The sequence below is a fragment of the Bombyx mori genome, chromosome 17 (genome assembly GCF_030269925.1).
Source record: "Bombyx mori chromosome 17, ASM3026992v2".
Classification (NCBI taxonomy): domain Eukaryota; kingdom Metazoa; phylum Arthropoda; class Insecta; order Lepidoptera; family Bombycidae; genus Bombyx; species Bombyx mori.
Genome location: NC_085123.1, coordinates 1,555,697 through 1,570,073, shown reverse-complemented (window position 1 = coordinate 1,570,073; position 14,377 = coordinate 1,555,697). Strand labels below are relative to the sequence as shown.

General features: G+C 38.6%; 1 protein-coding gene across 3 annotated transcripts in view; it reads left to right on the top strand.

Annotated features, from left to right (window-relative positions):
* The window catches only part of Ggamma30A (G protein gamma subunit), a 37,608-nt gene that overhangs the window by 9,884 nt on the left and 13,347 nt on the right, over window positions 1–14,377 (top strand). For 2 of the 3 annotated variants that reach the window (XM_012690069.4, XM_021347540.3), the window contains exon 3: window positions 3,193–3,315. In XM_012690069.4, coding sequence (XP_012545523.1) covers window positions 3,203–3,315 — 113 coding nt within the window. In that variant the 5' untranslated portion in view covers window positions 3,193–3,202. 3 annotated transcript variants of the gene reach the window in all.

The window sequence follows — 14,377 nt, the reverse complement described above, 5'->3', positions numbered from 1 at the left end:
GGTAGCCGAAAGTACTTCACAATTGCTTCGATTGTTTTATTACGAATCACGAATTTTACAAATCGTACATTCTTGATCACAACAGCATTCTAATACTCTTACATTACCTATATTGATTAAGGATTTACATTTCTTAACATTAAATCGTACTAAGAACGCTATAAGTTCTATTTGTTTTTATCACTAATTTTGTTCTGTACGCAGTTTAAATTTGTTTTGCACATTTTTCACTTTCGTCTTGCACAGTTTTAAGTAAGAAGGCGATCACAGCTATCGCTTCGTTAACTAAGACTGCAAAATATCTCAAGCGTGTCCTTATTTACCATACTGGTAGGTCCTCTTGTGAGTGCGCGCGGGTAGGTACCACCACCCTGCCTGTTTCTGCCGTGAAGCAGTAATGCGTTTGTTTCGGTTTGAAGGGTGGGGCAGCCGTTGTAACTATACTGAGACCTTAGAACTTATATCTCAAGGTGGATGGCGCATTTACGTTGTAGATGTCTATGGGCTCCAGTGACAATTTACGATTTCTCTATTGTCTATTCTTTGTCTATTGTCTCTTTGTCTATTGAAGCTTAAATAATATCAATTCGATCGAATCGATTTCACTTGATCTCTCACTTTAACCTAAAATAACACATCCAAACTTTCCCAGCTCCATGTCTCACTAACGAGTCGAGCCGAACTGTAAGATGGCTGTTTAATCCAATTTATCAGTCGACTGCACTGAGCATGCAATTTATACTCTATTAAAACTAGTACGTATTGCAGTTTTCGGTGTTAATAAATTTAGACTAGTATTATAAGCACATATATTTATTAAATTCGACATTAAATCGCATTAGTAGTCAAATAGACGTGATTAAACTCAAACTATTTTAGCAAACATTTCTTCTTCTTGTGAGAATTTAATACCGCGTAATTAATTATCTAAGCTCATAAGAGTTTTTTTTATTGCACAGATGGGTAGACGAGCTCACAGCCCACCTGGTGCTAAGTGGTTACCGGAGCCAATAGACATCTACAATGTAAATGTCACCCACCTTGAGATACGAGTTCTAAGGTCTCAATATAGTTACAACGGCTGCCCCACCCTTCAAACCGAAACGCATTACTGCTTCACGGGAGAAATAGGCACACGGCACACTCATAAGACGTCCTACCACCAGTAATTACGCAATTTTTATTACACCATGTTATTCTTTCACCGTAGAACTCAATCGTGAACAATTGTTAAGTATGTATTTCATTAGAAAAGTTAGTTCCCGCCTGCGGGATTGGAACACCGGTACATCACTAGATACGTCTGCACCGGGCGTCTTATCCTTTAGGCCAGGACAACTTTAAACCACCTTATGCTAAATAGACAAGATTGCAGAAATACGCAAATATTTCTTACGTCTCGAAAAATAAATACTTCTTACGCCTAAGCGATAGTGTCTTCCGGGACATTTTCCCATAATTAACACTACAACAGTACAGAGACTTCAAGGCTACACAGCTAGTTCTGGGAACGTCCTAAAAAGACTTGAATGGACTATGTCAAGGGGATATTAAGCGAGAGAAGATTTAGGGAGCAGATATGGCGTATAGGCCTAAACGGAACAGGCTTTGCCGACCTCTCGTACTCAGATAAGAATGAAAAGACGCATCTAATCCATAAGCCATTTTCATCCGTGTACGAACCATAAACTAAGTAATGATATAATTAATTATGAACAAGAATTGTTACATTCATTTTGATTAATCTGAAGTAATCACATTAAATATTCATTAGCTGAAACAATTTGACGGCTACGCAAATTTTGGCATTGGAGAAATTCATCTCATATAGAAATGGTATTTGAATAAATTTTTTACATAATATAGTAAGATTAAATTAAGCAGCTTATTAAGCGGGATCGTTTTTTTTTTGAGATGATCCGCATGCTCGTCTAACTTCGACAGAAACTAAAATGGCAGTAGTCTGTGTTATTTTCAAACTGAATACAGTGGTTCGAAATGGCTAACTATGTATTTGTTAATTAAACTTTTGAAACAATGTTGTTTTGTTCGCACGAAATTGACCATTATGGCCTAATTATGGTTAGAATAAATCTTTATATCGCTTTCAGTAAGCGCTGCAGCGCTGCAAACGCCCCCTGTGTTAAATGCGCGAAAACAAAGAATAACGAACAAAACTCGCAAGAACTGGCGGGTATTAATTCATTAATTTTACAAATGTCCACACGTGCCATTGTCGATCTTAAACGAATGGCTTAGATGCAAAAATCGCCTGAACGTATTTATTTTAGTGTTCCTAAGGGGTTGTCATAGAAACTACGAAATTCTGCGCGCGCATCACCCACACATACATGGCCCTAACACAGGCAAAGCTTTTCGCTTTGTCTGTGTTTGTACAGCGGATGATTTTGGACCATCGCCCACAAATTTGGTAGCATTATTTTTAAATTATTTTTTATAATATAATTCGTTGACGGTCTGATAGGTAAAAAGCTCTGATTACTCGTAGTCGGGTCGGCAGGCATCAATTTTTGCCTAATCTGAGCTCATGAACTTGCACGATGAGAAAACAATAGGTCAAGTAAAATCCTTGAAAATCTGCTTAAAACATCCTACCCAATCGTGCTGCGAAACATTAATGCTTTTAGGTCCATAGGACAAGGCCCCGCTGAGTTTCTCGCCGGATCTTCTCAGCGGGTCGCGATTACGATCTGTACTGCTCTAGTGTTAATTCTGGGAAAATGTCCCGGAAGACACTATCGCTTAGACATAAGAAATATTTATTTGTCGAGACGTAAGAAATATTTGCCTATTTCTGCCGTGAAGCAGTAATGCGTTTCGGTTTGAAGGGTGGGGCAGCCGTTGTAACTATACTTGAGACCTTAGAAATCATATCTCAAAGTGGGTGGCGCATTTACGTTGTAGATGTCTATGGGCTCCAGTAACTTAACACCAGGTGGGCTGTGAGCTCGTCCACCCATCTAAGCAATAAAAAAGGGTTAATCACCTGATTATCTAAAGACAATTCTTGCACAATTTCTTCTTGCTTGTTATGACTAAGAAGTTAAAAAAAAAAGAAAGAAGTATTGCTGCAATAGCATTTTCCTGCTCACCTGTACAACCGCTGTTCCCTACACGTACACGATTCGTTCACACTAACCCACGTGTATGTGTGCGTGTTTTATACCACAGATTCTGCGCGATGGACCCCAGTATACTCGCAGCAATGGACAAAGAAGCACTGAAGAAGCAGATTGAAAACATGAAGTACCAGGCTTCTATGGACCGTTGGCCGCTATCCAGGAGCATCGCAGCGTGAGTAACTCTCCAGTGCTTTGATAATTACGAAAAGAATATATATGACGTCATCGGGAGTGCCCAGTGTTGTGTTTTATACGATTTTAGTGCTTCTCTTCGTGTAGTTGAGGTTTACAATCCCGTGTTTTAGTTGTTAGGATATGTGGTCTCTTTCGTTTGAGTGATTTCATACAAGTCTATTGTTGTATGTTTAATTGATTAAATAATTGTAATGTTTTTTGCGTTCGTTACATATTTTCGATATCGCGTTTTGTAGGAAATTATTTTAACAATAATAACACACGTCAGTGATTTTTTTCTTTTACAAACTCAATACCATTTTCTTCCACTAAATTTGGATGTGTAATTCTGAATTTTTTTTTTTTTTAATAAATAATAAATAAATATTTACTAACAATCACGCCACGTTAACTAGTCCCGTGATAAGTTCGTAAAGAACTTGTGTTACAGGTACCAGATAACGAAAATAAATGTAATATTTTTATTATACACATACATATATTTAATATACATCCATAACCCTGGAAAAGACATTTATATTTATCATACAAATATCTTCCCTTGGCGGGATTCGAACCCTCGACCCCCTTGTGTAGTGACCATGTCACTTACCACTACACCAGACGGCCGTTGAATTTATGCTAATATTGGAATTATTTAGATTAATCTGGCCTTATTGTTTTTCCTCATACATGTGTTTTCTAATAGTTAAAATAACAGTTAACTATACATATTTCCTTATTCGCATTACATTACTTACAATTGTTTGTGGATAACTATTTATATAAGTAGCAAATAGTTCATATTCCATTTCAATATTTATTAACGTTATTGTGTTTTATTGGTTTCGCTACGAATTTATCGTAAAATCGTTAAAAAAAAGTCACGATATTCTTACAGAGTAACAGTGGTGTGATCCGTGAGATCTAGGACTAGGTCTCTGATTATCATGTATCCACTGTAAGTGACAGCATGTCCACTGTAGCGATTAGGCGTCTGATGAACATTAAAAAACTTGTACAGTCAGATGAAGACACGGCCTAAATGGATAGAGGTACATGTCGGCGTTACGCCAGGGTTTTCACACATAAGATCTATTGCAATGAAAATACAATACAATTATGTATATATAAAACGTTAACATTACTTCTTTATTACAATAAGCCACACGTCTTAAATTTTACACAATTAGCTTTTTTGTGATGGTTATAATAGCAACTACAACTTCTTTTATCCAAACAAATGTAATTACTGCGAAACAATTCACAAAATATAGCTATTCACAATAAATATTTTAGTGATTTTTACATGACTCTGACATAATTTATTTTACATAAATTATTTTAAATGATATAAACTAACATTGTTATTATCCAGCCTAATAATAGATGGTGCCAACATAATTTGCATAACAATTACAATACCTAGTTAAATTTTTACTATTAATTATAATATAAATTATTATTAATATTTATGCTTTATTAATATTTCATTATCTATACAGTCATTTGTGTTTTTAAACATATTCTGAGCATTTTCACATCAAAACAGTGCCTGCTAAATATTTAAATATGATAGAATAACATTTTCATCTTGCTAATAATAAATAAATAATAACGTAGAATAAACGAAACTATATATTATTATGTTAATTATTACCAATAGTGGCGTTTGCGCCCATCATCATCATCATCATCATTATCCTGCCCTTCTCCCAGTCACTTGGGGTCGGCGCAACATGCCTTCTCCTTCCATACTCTTCTATCATATACCATTTCTTCGCCCACTCCCCTCCTACCCATATCGTCTTTCACACAATCCATCCATTTCTTCTTAGGTCTACCTCTTCCTCTAAATCCTTCCACATTCATAGTTAACACTCTCTTAACAACTTCATTTTCATTCCGTCTCATCACATGTCCATACCATCCCAAACGTGCACTCCTCAGCTTCTCTGTCACAGGTGCCACTTTCAAACTTCCTCTAACATATTCATTCCGTATTCTATCCATTCTCGTTACTCCACACATCCATCGCAACATTCGCATCTCTGCTGCATGCAATCGCCTTTCATCCGCCACGTTTGCGCCCATATATACTTATTTACAAGTGTCGTTCAAGGTGGGTGACGGTGTCCACGCTGTGATGCCCATGGGCTTTAGTAGTCACTTCACACCATATGGGCCGTGAGCTCGTTCGAATAGTTACATAACGTATAAAATAATCATAAAAAATAAAAATAAAATCTATAAAATATACTTAGAGACAGTTGCTAGGTAGCGGCTTGGCTCTGTCCCTGGCATTGCTGACGTCCATGGGCGACGGTAGCCGTTTACTGGTGGGCCGTATGCTCGTCTGCCTACAAGTACAATGAAAAAAAAAACGATTGGTGAAAAGCTATTTGGTTTAAGTGACATTTGGCTTAACACGCGACATTTATCTTTGTAATTAAAGGTCCGTTTTATTTAGTGTTAGTATCAACAATTCGATGTTTTTAATTGAACTTCAATTGAGCTTACTCTATTCAAATAGTTGAAGAAGTTTTTTGTTAAGATATTTTTTTGTTGTTGCTTTGATGGGTAGACGAAGCTCACAGCCCACCTGGTGTTAAGTGGTTACTGGAGCCCGTAGACATCTACAACGTAAATGCGCCACCCACCCTGAGACATAAGTTCTAAGGTCTCAGTATAGTTACAACGGCTTCCCCACCCTTCAAACCGAAACGCTTCACGGCAGAAATAGGAGGGGTGGTGGTACCTACCCGTGCGGACTCACAGGAGGTCCTACCACCAGTAGGTATATATTTTTTCCAAATTTTAAACTTTACGTGGCTCTTCTGTATACTTAAAAAAATTGCGCTTAAACCAAATAACCTTTTACCCTTCGTTAATATTTAGAGATATATTATGAAACGCGTGGTGCTACTATGAGTCCACACGGGAAGGTACCACAATCGGCCTGTTTCCACCGTCAAACACGGAAAGTGTAAAAACCGCATTACGAATGTAATTGTCAGCTGGACCTCACACCTCAAACTGTGTTGTGATATCTACGGACCCCAGCAATCACTTAACTCCAGACGGGCCGTGAGGTCAAGCCGGAGACTGCTTCGTGACAGAAATAGACTGGATAGTGGTACCTACCCTGTTGGTTATAATACGCTCTAATGCCAAAAATTGGCTTTCTATTTATTTTAAGGGCTTTCATTAAAAATAAAAAAACACGGTTTTGCTCATAGTGTATAATTTTTATTTATTTATAGCTTAGACGGGTGGACGGGTTCACGGCCCACCTGGTGTTAAGTGGTCACCGGAGCCCATAGACATCTAGAACCTCAATTCCGCCACCCACCTTGAGATATAAGTTCTAATGTCTCAATATCGTACAATATAGTATAATTAATAATATAATGGTATTTGGAGGGATCGACTAAGGGGGGTCTCCCAACGAGCGGGTGAAACTTTTCCATACAAGATCCGCATATTATTGTTCGGAACTTGAACGTATGAAAACTTATTTTGAAAACGTCGTCAGCGCGATTCAGACATGTCCCACATCATAATTTTTATGTTAGCTATCACTACAAGTATTGATATAAGGCATAAAACAGCGCACTGAATCGTTGATCGGCTTCCCTGTTCGATAAGGGTATTAGTTCTCTAGACCTTTCGATGATCACATAAAAAAATCCAAGGAGACAAATATTTAACTTCCATTACGCGGCTAATTAATACCCCCCTTCCAACTTACAAGAAATTTTCAATTAATTTACTTATTTAATCCAAAAGCTCGACTTCTCGTTCATTTGATTATCACTAGTGCTCACGTATGCACTACTGAATCACGCGTTCCTAGTTCTATTCCCGAACGCAGGTAATTTATTTTTGCTTTAGATATTCTGTACTCGTGATGTGAATGAGAGAAAAGTCGAGATTTTAGTGAAACTAGTGGTCTCCCGGTAGTCAAAGTTCGACTATTTAATTTGAATTATAAGCTTAAACATTATACGTATGTATAAATGAAGAAACTCCACATATCTTTTTGAGATTGATGAGGTGTCAGTTTGATCTTTTTTTAATACTAGTGGTCTCTAGCGGTAGTCGAAATTCGACTATAATTAATTGAAATTATAAGTTTGAACATTATTAAGGTTCTATTGTCAATGACTATTATATACTTCTACACAGATTTTGCCAGGACTACACTATACCCGTAGAAAAATAATATCAAAGACAGATAATATTAATCTATTCTCAATATGACCACAGACTTTAACAATAAACTAAAGAGTGTTATGTGTGTGTGTGTGTGTGTGTGTGTGTCAAATACATGGTAGTGTGTATAATGTTCATTTATTTATTGATTTAATGTATTTTATGCATAAATTTAAAAAAATGTCAGCATTCTGCACTCCTTCTATATATTCTCTATAAGTGTGGGAAATTTCATAATCCTCTGTCAGTCGTCTCTTTCTATATTGAATTCTGAATTCTAATTTGAAGCTCGCGAAACTTAATGCATCTGCGTCTAATTTGAATAACATTTATCATTCGTATAGTTTTAAAGGCTGTTCAGGTGAAATATATTTTTTTTATCGTGTCTTTTTATTCTTAACTTCCATAATGATTGTTGTATTTTTTTTTTATTGCTTAGATGGACGTACGAGCTCACAGCCCACCTGGTGTTAAGTGGTTACTGGAGCCCATAGACATCTACAACGTAAATGCGCCACTCACCTCGAGATATAAGTTCTAAGATCTCAGTATAGTTACAACGGCTACCCCACCCTTCGAACCGAAACGCATTACTGCTTCACGGCGGAAATAGGCGGGGTGGTGGTACCTACCCGTGCGGACTCCCAAGAGGTCCTACCACCAGTATGTATTATAGTTTATTTATTATAGTTCACACGTTTAGAATTGAAATGGCTGACTTAAAAATTTTAAGAAAATGAGTTTGAGTTTTATAGTTTTAAGGACTTAAATCTTATTAATCACTTGTTACAGTTTTTGTTTTCTTCACTTTTTAAGCGACTTCAAAAAAGGAGGTGCTTCTCAATTCGACTGTTTTTTCCCTTCGAAAAGCGATGTGTTCTTTTAATTTACAAAATGAAATTTTTTAAAATGAAAAATTAAATTTAAAAGTTTAGTCTAATAGACAAAGTACACTTTCCGTCTCTTTTAAATCATGCGCATACTTTGAGCTTTAAAGCGTGCGTTTTAAGGGTTAAAGTACACATAAATAAAAAGAAACTGAAAAACCACAGTTGATTCTTTAATTACATTTTTAGCGTATACAAAAAAAAACACGTGTGGCACTCGGGGACTGCCGCGGTAAAGCTATTGCATAGGTTTTTTTTATTATCAACTTATGCAATTATAATTAGACAATAATAATTTAAAATTAAAACGATAATAAAATAAGACCTCGCTATATTAACAACAATAAAGATTAACAAAAGCAAAACATTGCCTGTCCCCTTCACACTCATAAGCTAGACCGCGCGAGAAAGAGATGGGCAGACTTTTCATGATGCGCATGCAGTGCGACGTCACGCCGCGCGTTTATTCACAAACACTACACAAGCGCAACGTGTGTTGAACGCAAGCTACATGGTAGGCGGAGTGGGGGGGTGTTAGGTTTTATTTTCGTTACGAAATTTCTTGATTCGGTCGCCGCGCTCAAAGCCCGCCATAAAAGCTATGAAATAGCTTAAAAAAAGAATTTTGGATTAAGCCACTTCAAATCTAAAGTTGCAATATTTAAGTTTGTGTTCGATCATACAAACAACCGAAAAACTATTTTCGATTTGTTTAATAACATCTGCAACGTGCTTTACCTTTGTTGGAAGGCCAAAATACGAACGAACGTAACCCAACATTATACATATATTTGGATGCTCTAGTTCGATCATCGCTTTGTATAATTTATTTGTTCCCGGCTGAGTGTTTATGTTGGAACGTGGGCGTTCGACTGTTTATTGATAAAACTGAAGCGTCGAACGGAAAACGCAGTGAGAAATTGCCCCGTTGACAGAGTCCGGACGAATATAGAGACGACCAATGTACCGCGCTATAGTTTTTGTTTGCTTTTCAATTTTTTGATAACGCCAGTATCTATTAGTCATAAAAGGCAGCGCACAACTGATTATTTTAGGAATATATGTACACTAGCACTACTAATACTAGCTCTAGCAAGAGCGGTGCTCGCAGAATCTGCCACCGGATCGGAATCGCGACCTCTGAGAAGATCCAATGAGAAACTCAGTAGGCTAGGAAGATATGTATATTTTAATACTAATTATTATATTTATTTTTAACTATATGTTAACAATATGTTCATTTTTTTAAAAATTCTCCTCTACCTTCTTTCACGAGTGCTATGGTATGTCCATCTTCAAAGGAGAATATATAACGGTAGGCAGCGGATTAACTCTGTCTCTGGCATTGCTGACATCCATGGGTGACGGTAACCACTCACCATTAGGTGGGCCGTACGCTCGACTCCCAACTAAGGCAATAAAAATAATATAACTGCGACCAGATAGACCCTAAAATTGGGTGCATTCTAGCAGAGATAAGTCTGTGGTACGAAATCATGTGGTTTTTCAGGTATTTTTTTCTTCTGAATGCTATTATTAAATAATTGCTTATAAAAGCATGTTAGAAACGATATCACGCAATAATTGTTCGTTGCTGAAGTAGCTACCAATAGTAAGCTTTTGACACTATCACATTAGTTTATTCACAATAAATTTTTAAAATTTTAATTTAAAAAAAAGAATTAGGTACTATAAAAAGTTATATTGGAACGTAAATTTAAAAAAAATTAAATAAATGGATTTTTAAAATCACTTTGTATCACGCAAGCGAATATAAACGCTAGTCGTTTCGCTCTAGGGTTTTTTTTTAAATATGCAAAATGAACAAAGGGCTATTCAACAAAACAAATTAATTTTTTTTTTGTTCCCATTATGAAATACTATGTCTCACAAAAAAATATTGTTTTTTGACAAACACCACTACGTCCGATTAAATTAAAAACTTACGTGCGTATGTCAAGGATTACAATACAACAATTTTATTATTTCATCGAAAACTTTGATCGGAATTATTTATTTATTTATTACACTTCATGTAAAATTTACATTGGCGGACTTAATGCCTAAAGCATTCTCTACCAGTCAACCAAAGGTAGTGCAGAGTAAACAGTGGTAGGTGCAATGAAATTTATATTAATTACCAAGACAAGAAGAATCACCAAGACAACATAATTATAATGTTTATTTTAGAATTTAAACTCAGCTCGATTGCACGCTATCAATGTATGTTTTATTACCTATAAAACTGTATTTAATGTACATAGAGATAAATCTCGAATGTTTTTCGAAAGTTAGACATGAAAACTTTTCAATTTGAACAAAGAAAAACGTAACAACTTTTTCTTATTAATAAAAAAAAAAGCGTGTATGTGTTAAATTAAAAAAAAAAAAAGACACAGGAATCATTTATTAGGAATCAATCATACTCCTGCTTGAGATACAGGTTTTATCACCTAATTAATGCACGGATGAAAATTACGATTGTGTTTCTACTTCTATGTCAACAAAAACAAAAAACAAAATTAACTAAATAAATAAATAAATAAATAAATAAATAAATAAATAAATGAATGAAAGAATGAATGAATAAATAAATAAATAAATAAATACATAAATAAATAAATAATTTGTTCCTTAATTAATTAATTAAATAATTATATATAATAAAAATAAATATATAAATAAATGTATACGAGTGACAAACTAAATTTTATAATTCGGTTGGAACGCGCACAACACGTTTCGCATGCTTCGGAGGCGAATTAAATTTTCTTTGAGGGGGGAACTGAGGGAACGTGCCGCGAATCTTGTCTCACGAAAGGCACGTGATAATTTTTCACCCCGTGTGTGTCCGCTCATAAACTCAGAGACTTAACTCGGTTACAGCAAACGTGAGACGATGTCAAAGAGAAACTAAAAAACGGACCGCGTTGTTATCCTGACAAATGAATTAGAATTTATCTCTCCGAAAATATATTTTTTGTTTTTTTTTATTGCTTAGATGCGTGGACGAGCTCACAGCCCACCTGATTTTAAGTGGTTACTGGAGCCCATAGACATCTAAAACGTTAATGCGCCACCCACCTTGAGATATAAGCTCTAAGATCTCAAGTATAGTTACAACGGCTGCCCCACCCTTCACACCGAAACGCATTACTGCTTCACGGCAGAAATAGGCAAGGTGGTTGTACCTACCCGCGCGGACTCACAAGAGGTCCTACCACCAGTAATTACGCAAATTATAATTTTGCTGTATAATTAACGCCCCTGAATATTGCGCCGAGGGTCTTAGGTTTGGTTCCACATCAAAAAAACATGTGATGAACAGGTTTGATTGATATTTATCTGGGTGTTTATTAACTGCATATATTTAAACGTTTATAAGTATGTGTGTCAGTCTTTGCTACCCATAAAACTCCTCTTCGCGTCCTTTCCTTACTATTCGTGATCATATTTCGACAGGATTTTACTCCTGTAATATCCTATCCCTCCAGCGCCTCCGATCATTGGCGGCATAAAAGGCTTCGTGGAAAGGGATCTCTAGTGTGGTGCGGATTTGATAGAACCACCTGGTGGGACTGCCGTCTCTTTCCCTCGATCAGGGAATCCTAAATTGGGACCGGATGACCGTATGAGGGTGGTTCCCATTTATTGTTATATTTAAAAGCGTTGTTTTTTTTTCATCGAGATTCTATTTTTATATCGATGGGCTTCGAAGTTTGTATTGTGTTATAGCTTTTTTTTTTTTTTTTTCGGGTAGAGGGCCGAACCTCCTACGAGGTCCCCGCGCCTAGGGGGCGCGCGGGGTATGTGAGACTTAACGATCTGCAGGTGTTGAGAGCAGATCGCGGGCCCAAGGATTTTAGGGCCCACCCACTAAACGACTCCCCTGCACTCTTACACCCGACGTCCGATCTCCGTCCGGGGTCAGAACCTGGACAGAGTAGGGGGGTTCCCGCGGTCAACACTACAACCAGACACGCGGCGCCACCCCGAGGACGCCCGACCGACGGGTCGTCGAGGCGATAGTCGACAACCAACGACGTCGGTCTCCGCGGTACGGCGGCCCTACCAGGCCGCCCGGGCGGTGCCGCTGGTGTTCCGGGATACCCCGCTGGGCCAGAACCAGCCTGTCAGGTCGGAACGCGATACACCGCCGACCGGGTTGCTCTTCAACAGTATGTTCGGCGACGACAGCGACGACGAAAATGCGGACCGCATCGCAGTCCGCAGCCGCCGACGCGCCGTCCCGTCCTCCTGGTGCCAGCGCGCTAGAGTGACGGTAGCGTGCGGCGCAGCCTCAACCCCCTTAGGTCGCCCCGTGACCATCACCGGGAGGAGACTGCCTCCTCATAGGGGCTGGAGCTGGACAAACGCCCTCCTCCGACCTCCGGCTCGACGGCGGCGGCACGGCGCCGAGAGGGAAGAAGAGCTCTCCCTCTCCCGTTCCGCCGCCTCCTTCTGCGAGATGGTGGACTCGCAGAAGTCGAGCATCGCCTGCCAGGACTCGTCGCTGCCGAGCATCGTAGCCACGACGGTCGGAAGCGACAAGTCCGGTCCTATTTTTGCAACGAGGACGCGGCGCTGCTCCGCGAAAGCGGTGCAGTACGCGAGCGTGTGCTCCGCCGTGTCCTCGTTGCAGCCACTGCAGTGGTGGCACTTCGGCGTCGGCTCCCTCCGGGCGACGAGGTGTAGGTAGCGATCGAAACAGCCGTGTCCCGTGAGCACCTGCGTCGCTCGGAAGGTGAGACGTCCTCGGTCGCGATTCACCCAGTCCGAGAGGACCGGGCGGATCGCCTGTATTGTGTTATAGCTGCCCCAACCTTCAAACAGGATGCATTACTGCTTCGTGATAGAGATATGGCGACACCTATCGATGTGATGAGAAAATTCATATTTTTTTTTTTTAGTTTCGAGAGCCTCTAAGCCTATGTACAAGTAGTAATGGCAGATAATTGAACTGCTTGAAACACGGATTTAAGCAAATAGAGATGCGTCGCAAAGCTTCATATTAATAAAACATAGCGAAAACTTGGAAATAGGAGATTTTCTACCGACATTTGCCTTTAGCGCGTAGTTTCTGTTTAAGGATCTGATGTTTCATGAGCCTACTGTTTTGCATTTAAAAGATGTTGGATGGTGCCATTATACCTCATAACCGATTTGATTTCATACGAGATAAGATTTAGTGGGTAGATATTGCCATAAATGTCCGGAGCAAGTTTAGTGACTTACCAATTTTATACCCTGTACATTGCGTCTTTTTTATTTATCATTACATTACGTATGTATTATTCAGTGTCACTTAGTTACTGGAGCTCAGCAATGAGGTTGTTAAGTCTCTTTCGAAATTTGTCTAGATTAAAACAGTTGTAGATAAGACCGCCTATTGTATAATTATACCGGCCCGTTTACTAAGTTTTTAATGTTAAATGTGTGTTTACTTTCTCTCTCCCATTTTTTACCCACAGCAAACCTTAACACTCGGCTGTCTTAATGAGACTGTCCTGATCCTTTATTTTAAAACACGGCCTCCAGAGCTGAAACCGTAATTTACAGTACATTGCGGTTCTGCGGACTAGGGTTGCGTCGTTTGAAACAAAACTCCCAACTAAACGGACCCAGGTGCGTCCAAAATGTTGTACGTTCAAACAACTCAAAGGCTGATGAGTAAACGGCCCCTTAAACACGCTCCCCGTATAAAATTAAAGTGAGAATGTCATCAACATGCTGTTTGGTACTTACCCGAAATAACTGACCCAGAAACGACTCCCTTTGTCAGGGGGTGACCTTGCACAGTTGCGGATAACACAGTCCTTACGTTCTTATAATGTATTGTTTTTTATTACTTAGGTCTGTGGACGAACCTGGTGTTGAGTGGTAGCCGGAGCCCATAGACATCTACGACGTAAATGTGCCACCCACCTCGAGACACGAGTTCTAAGGTCTCAGTATAGT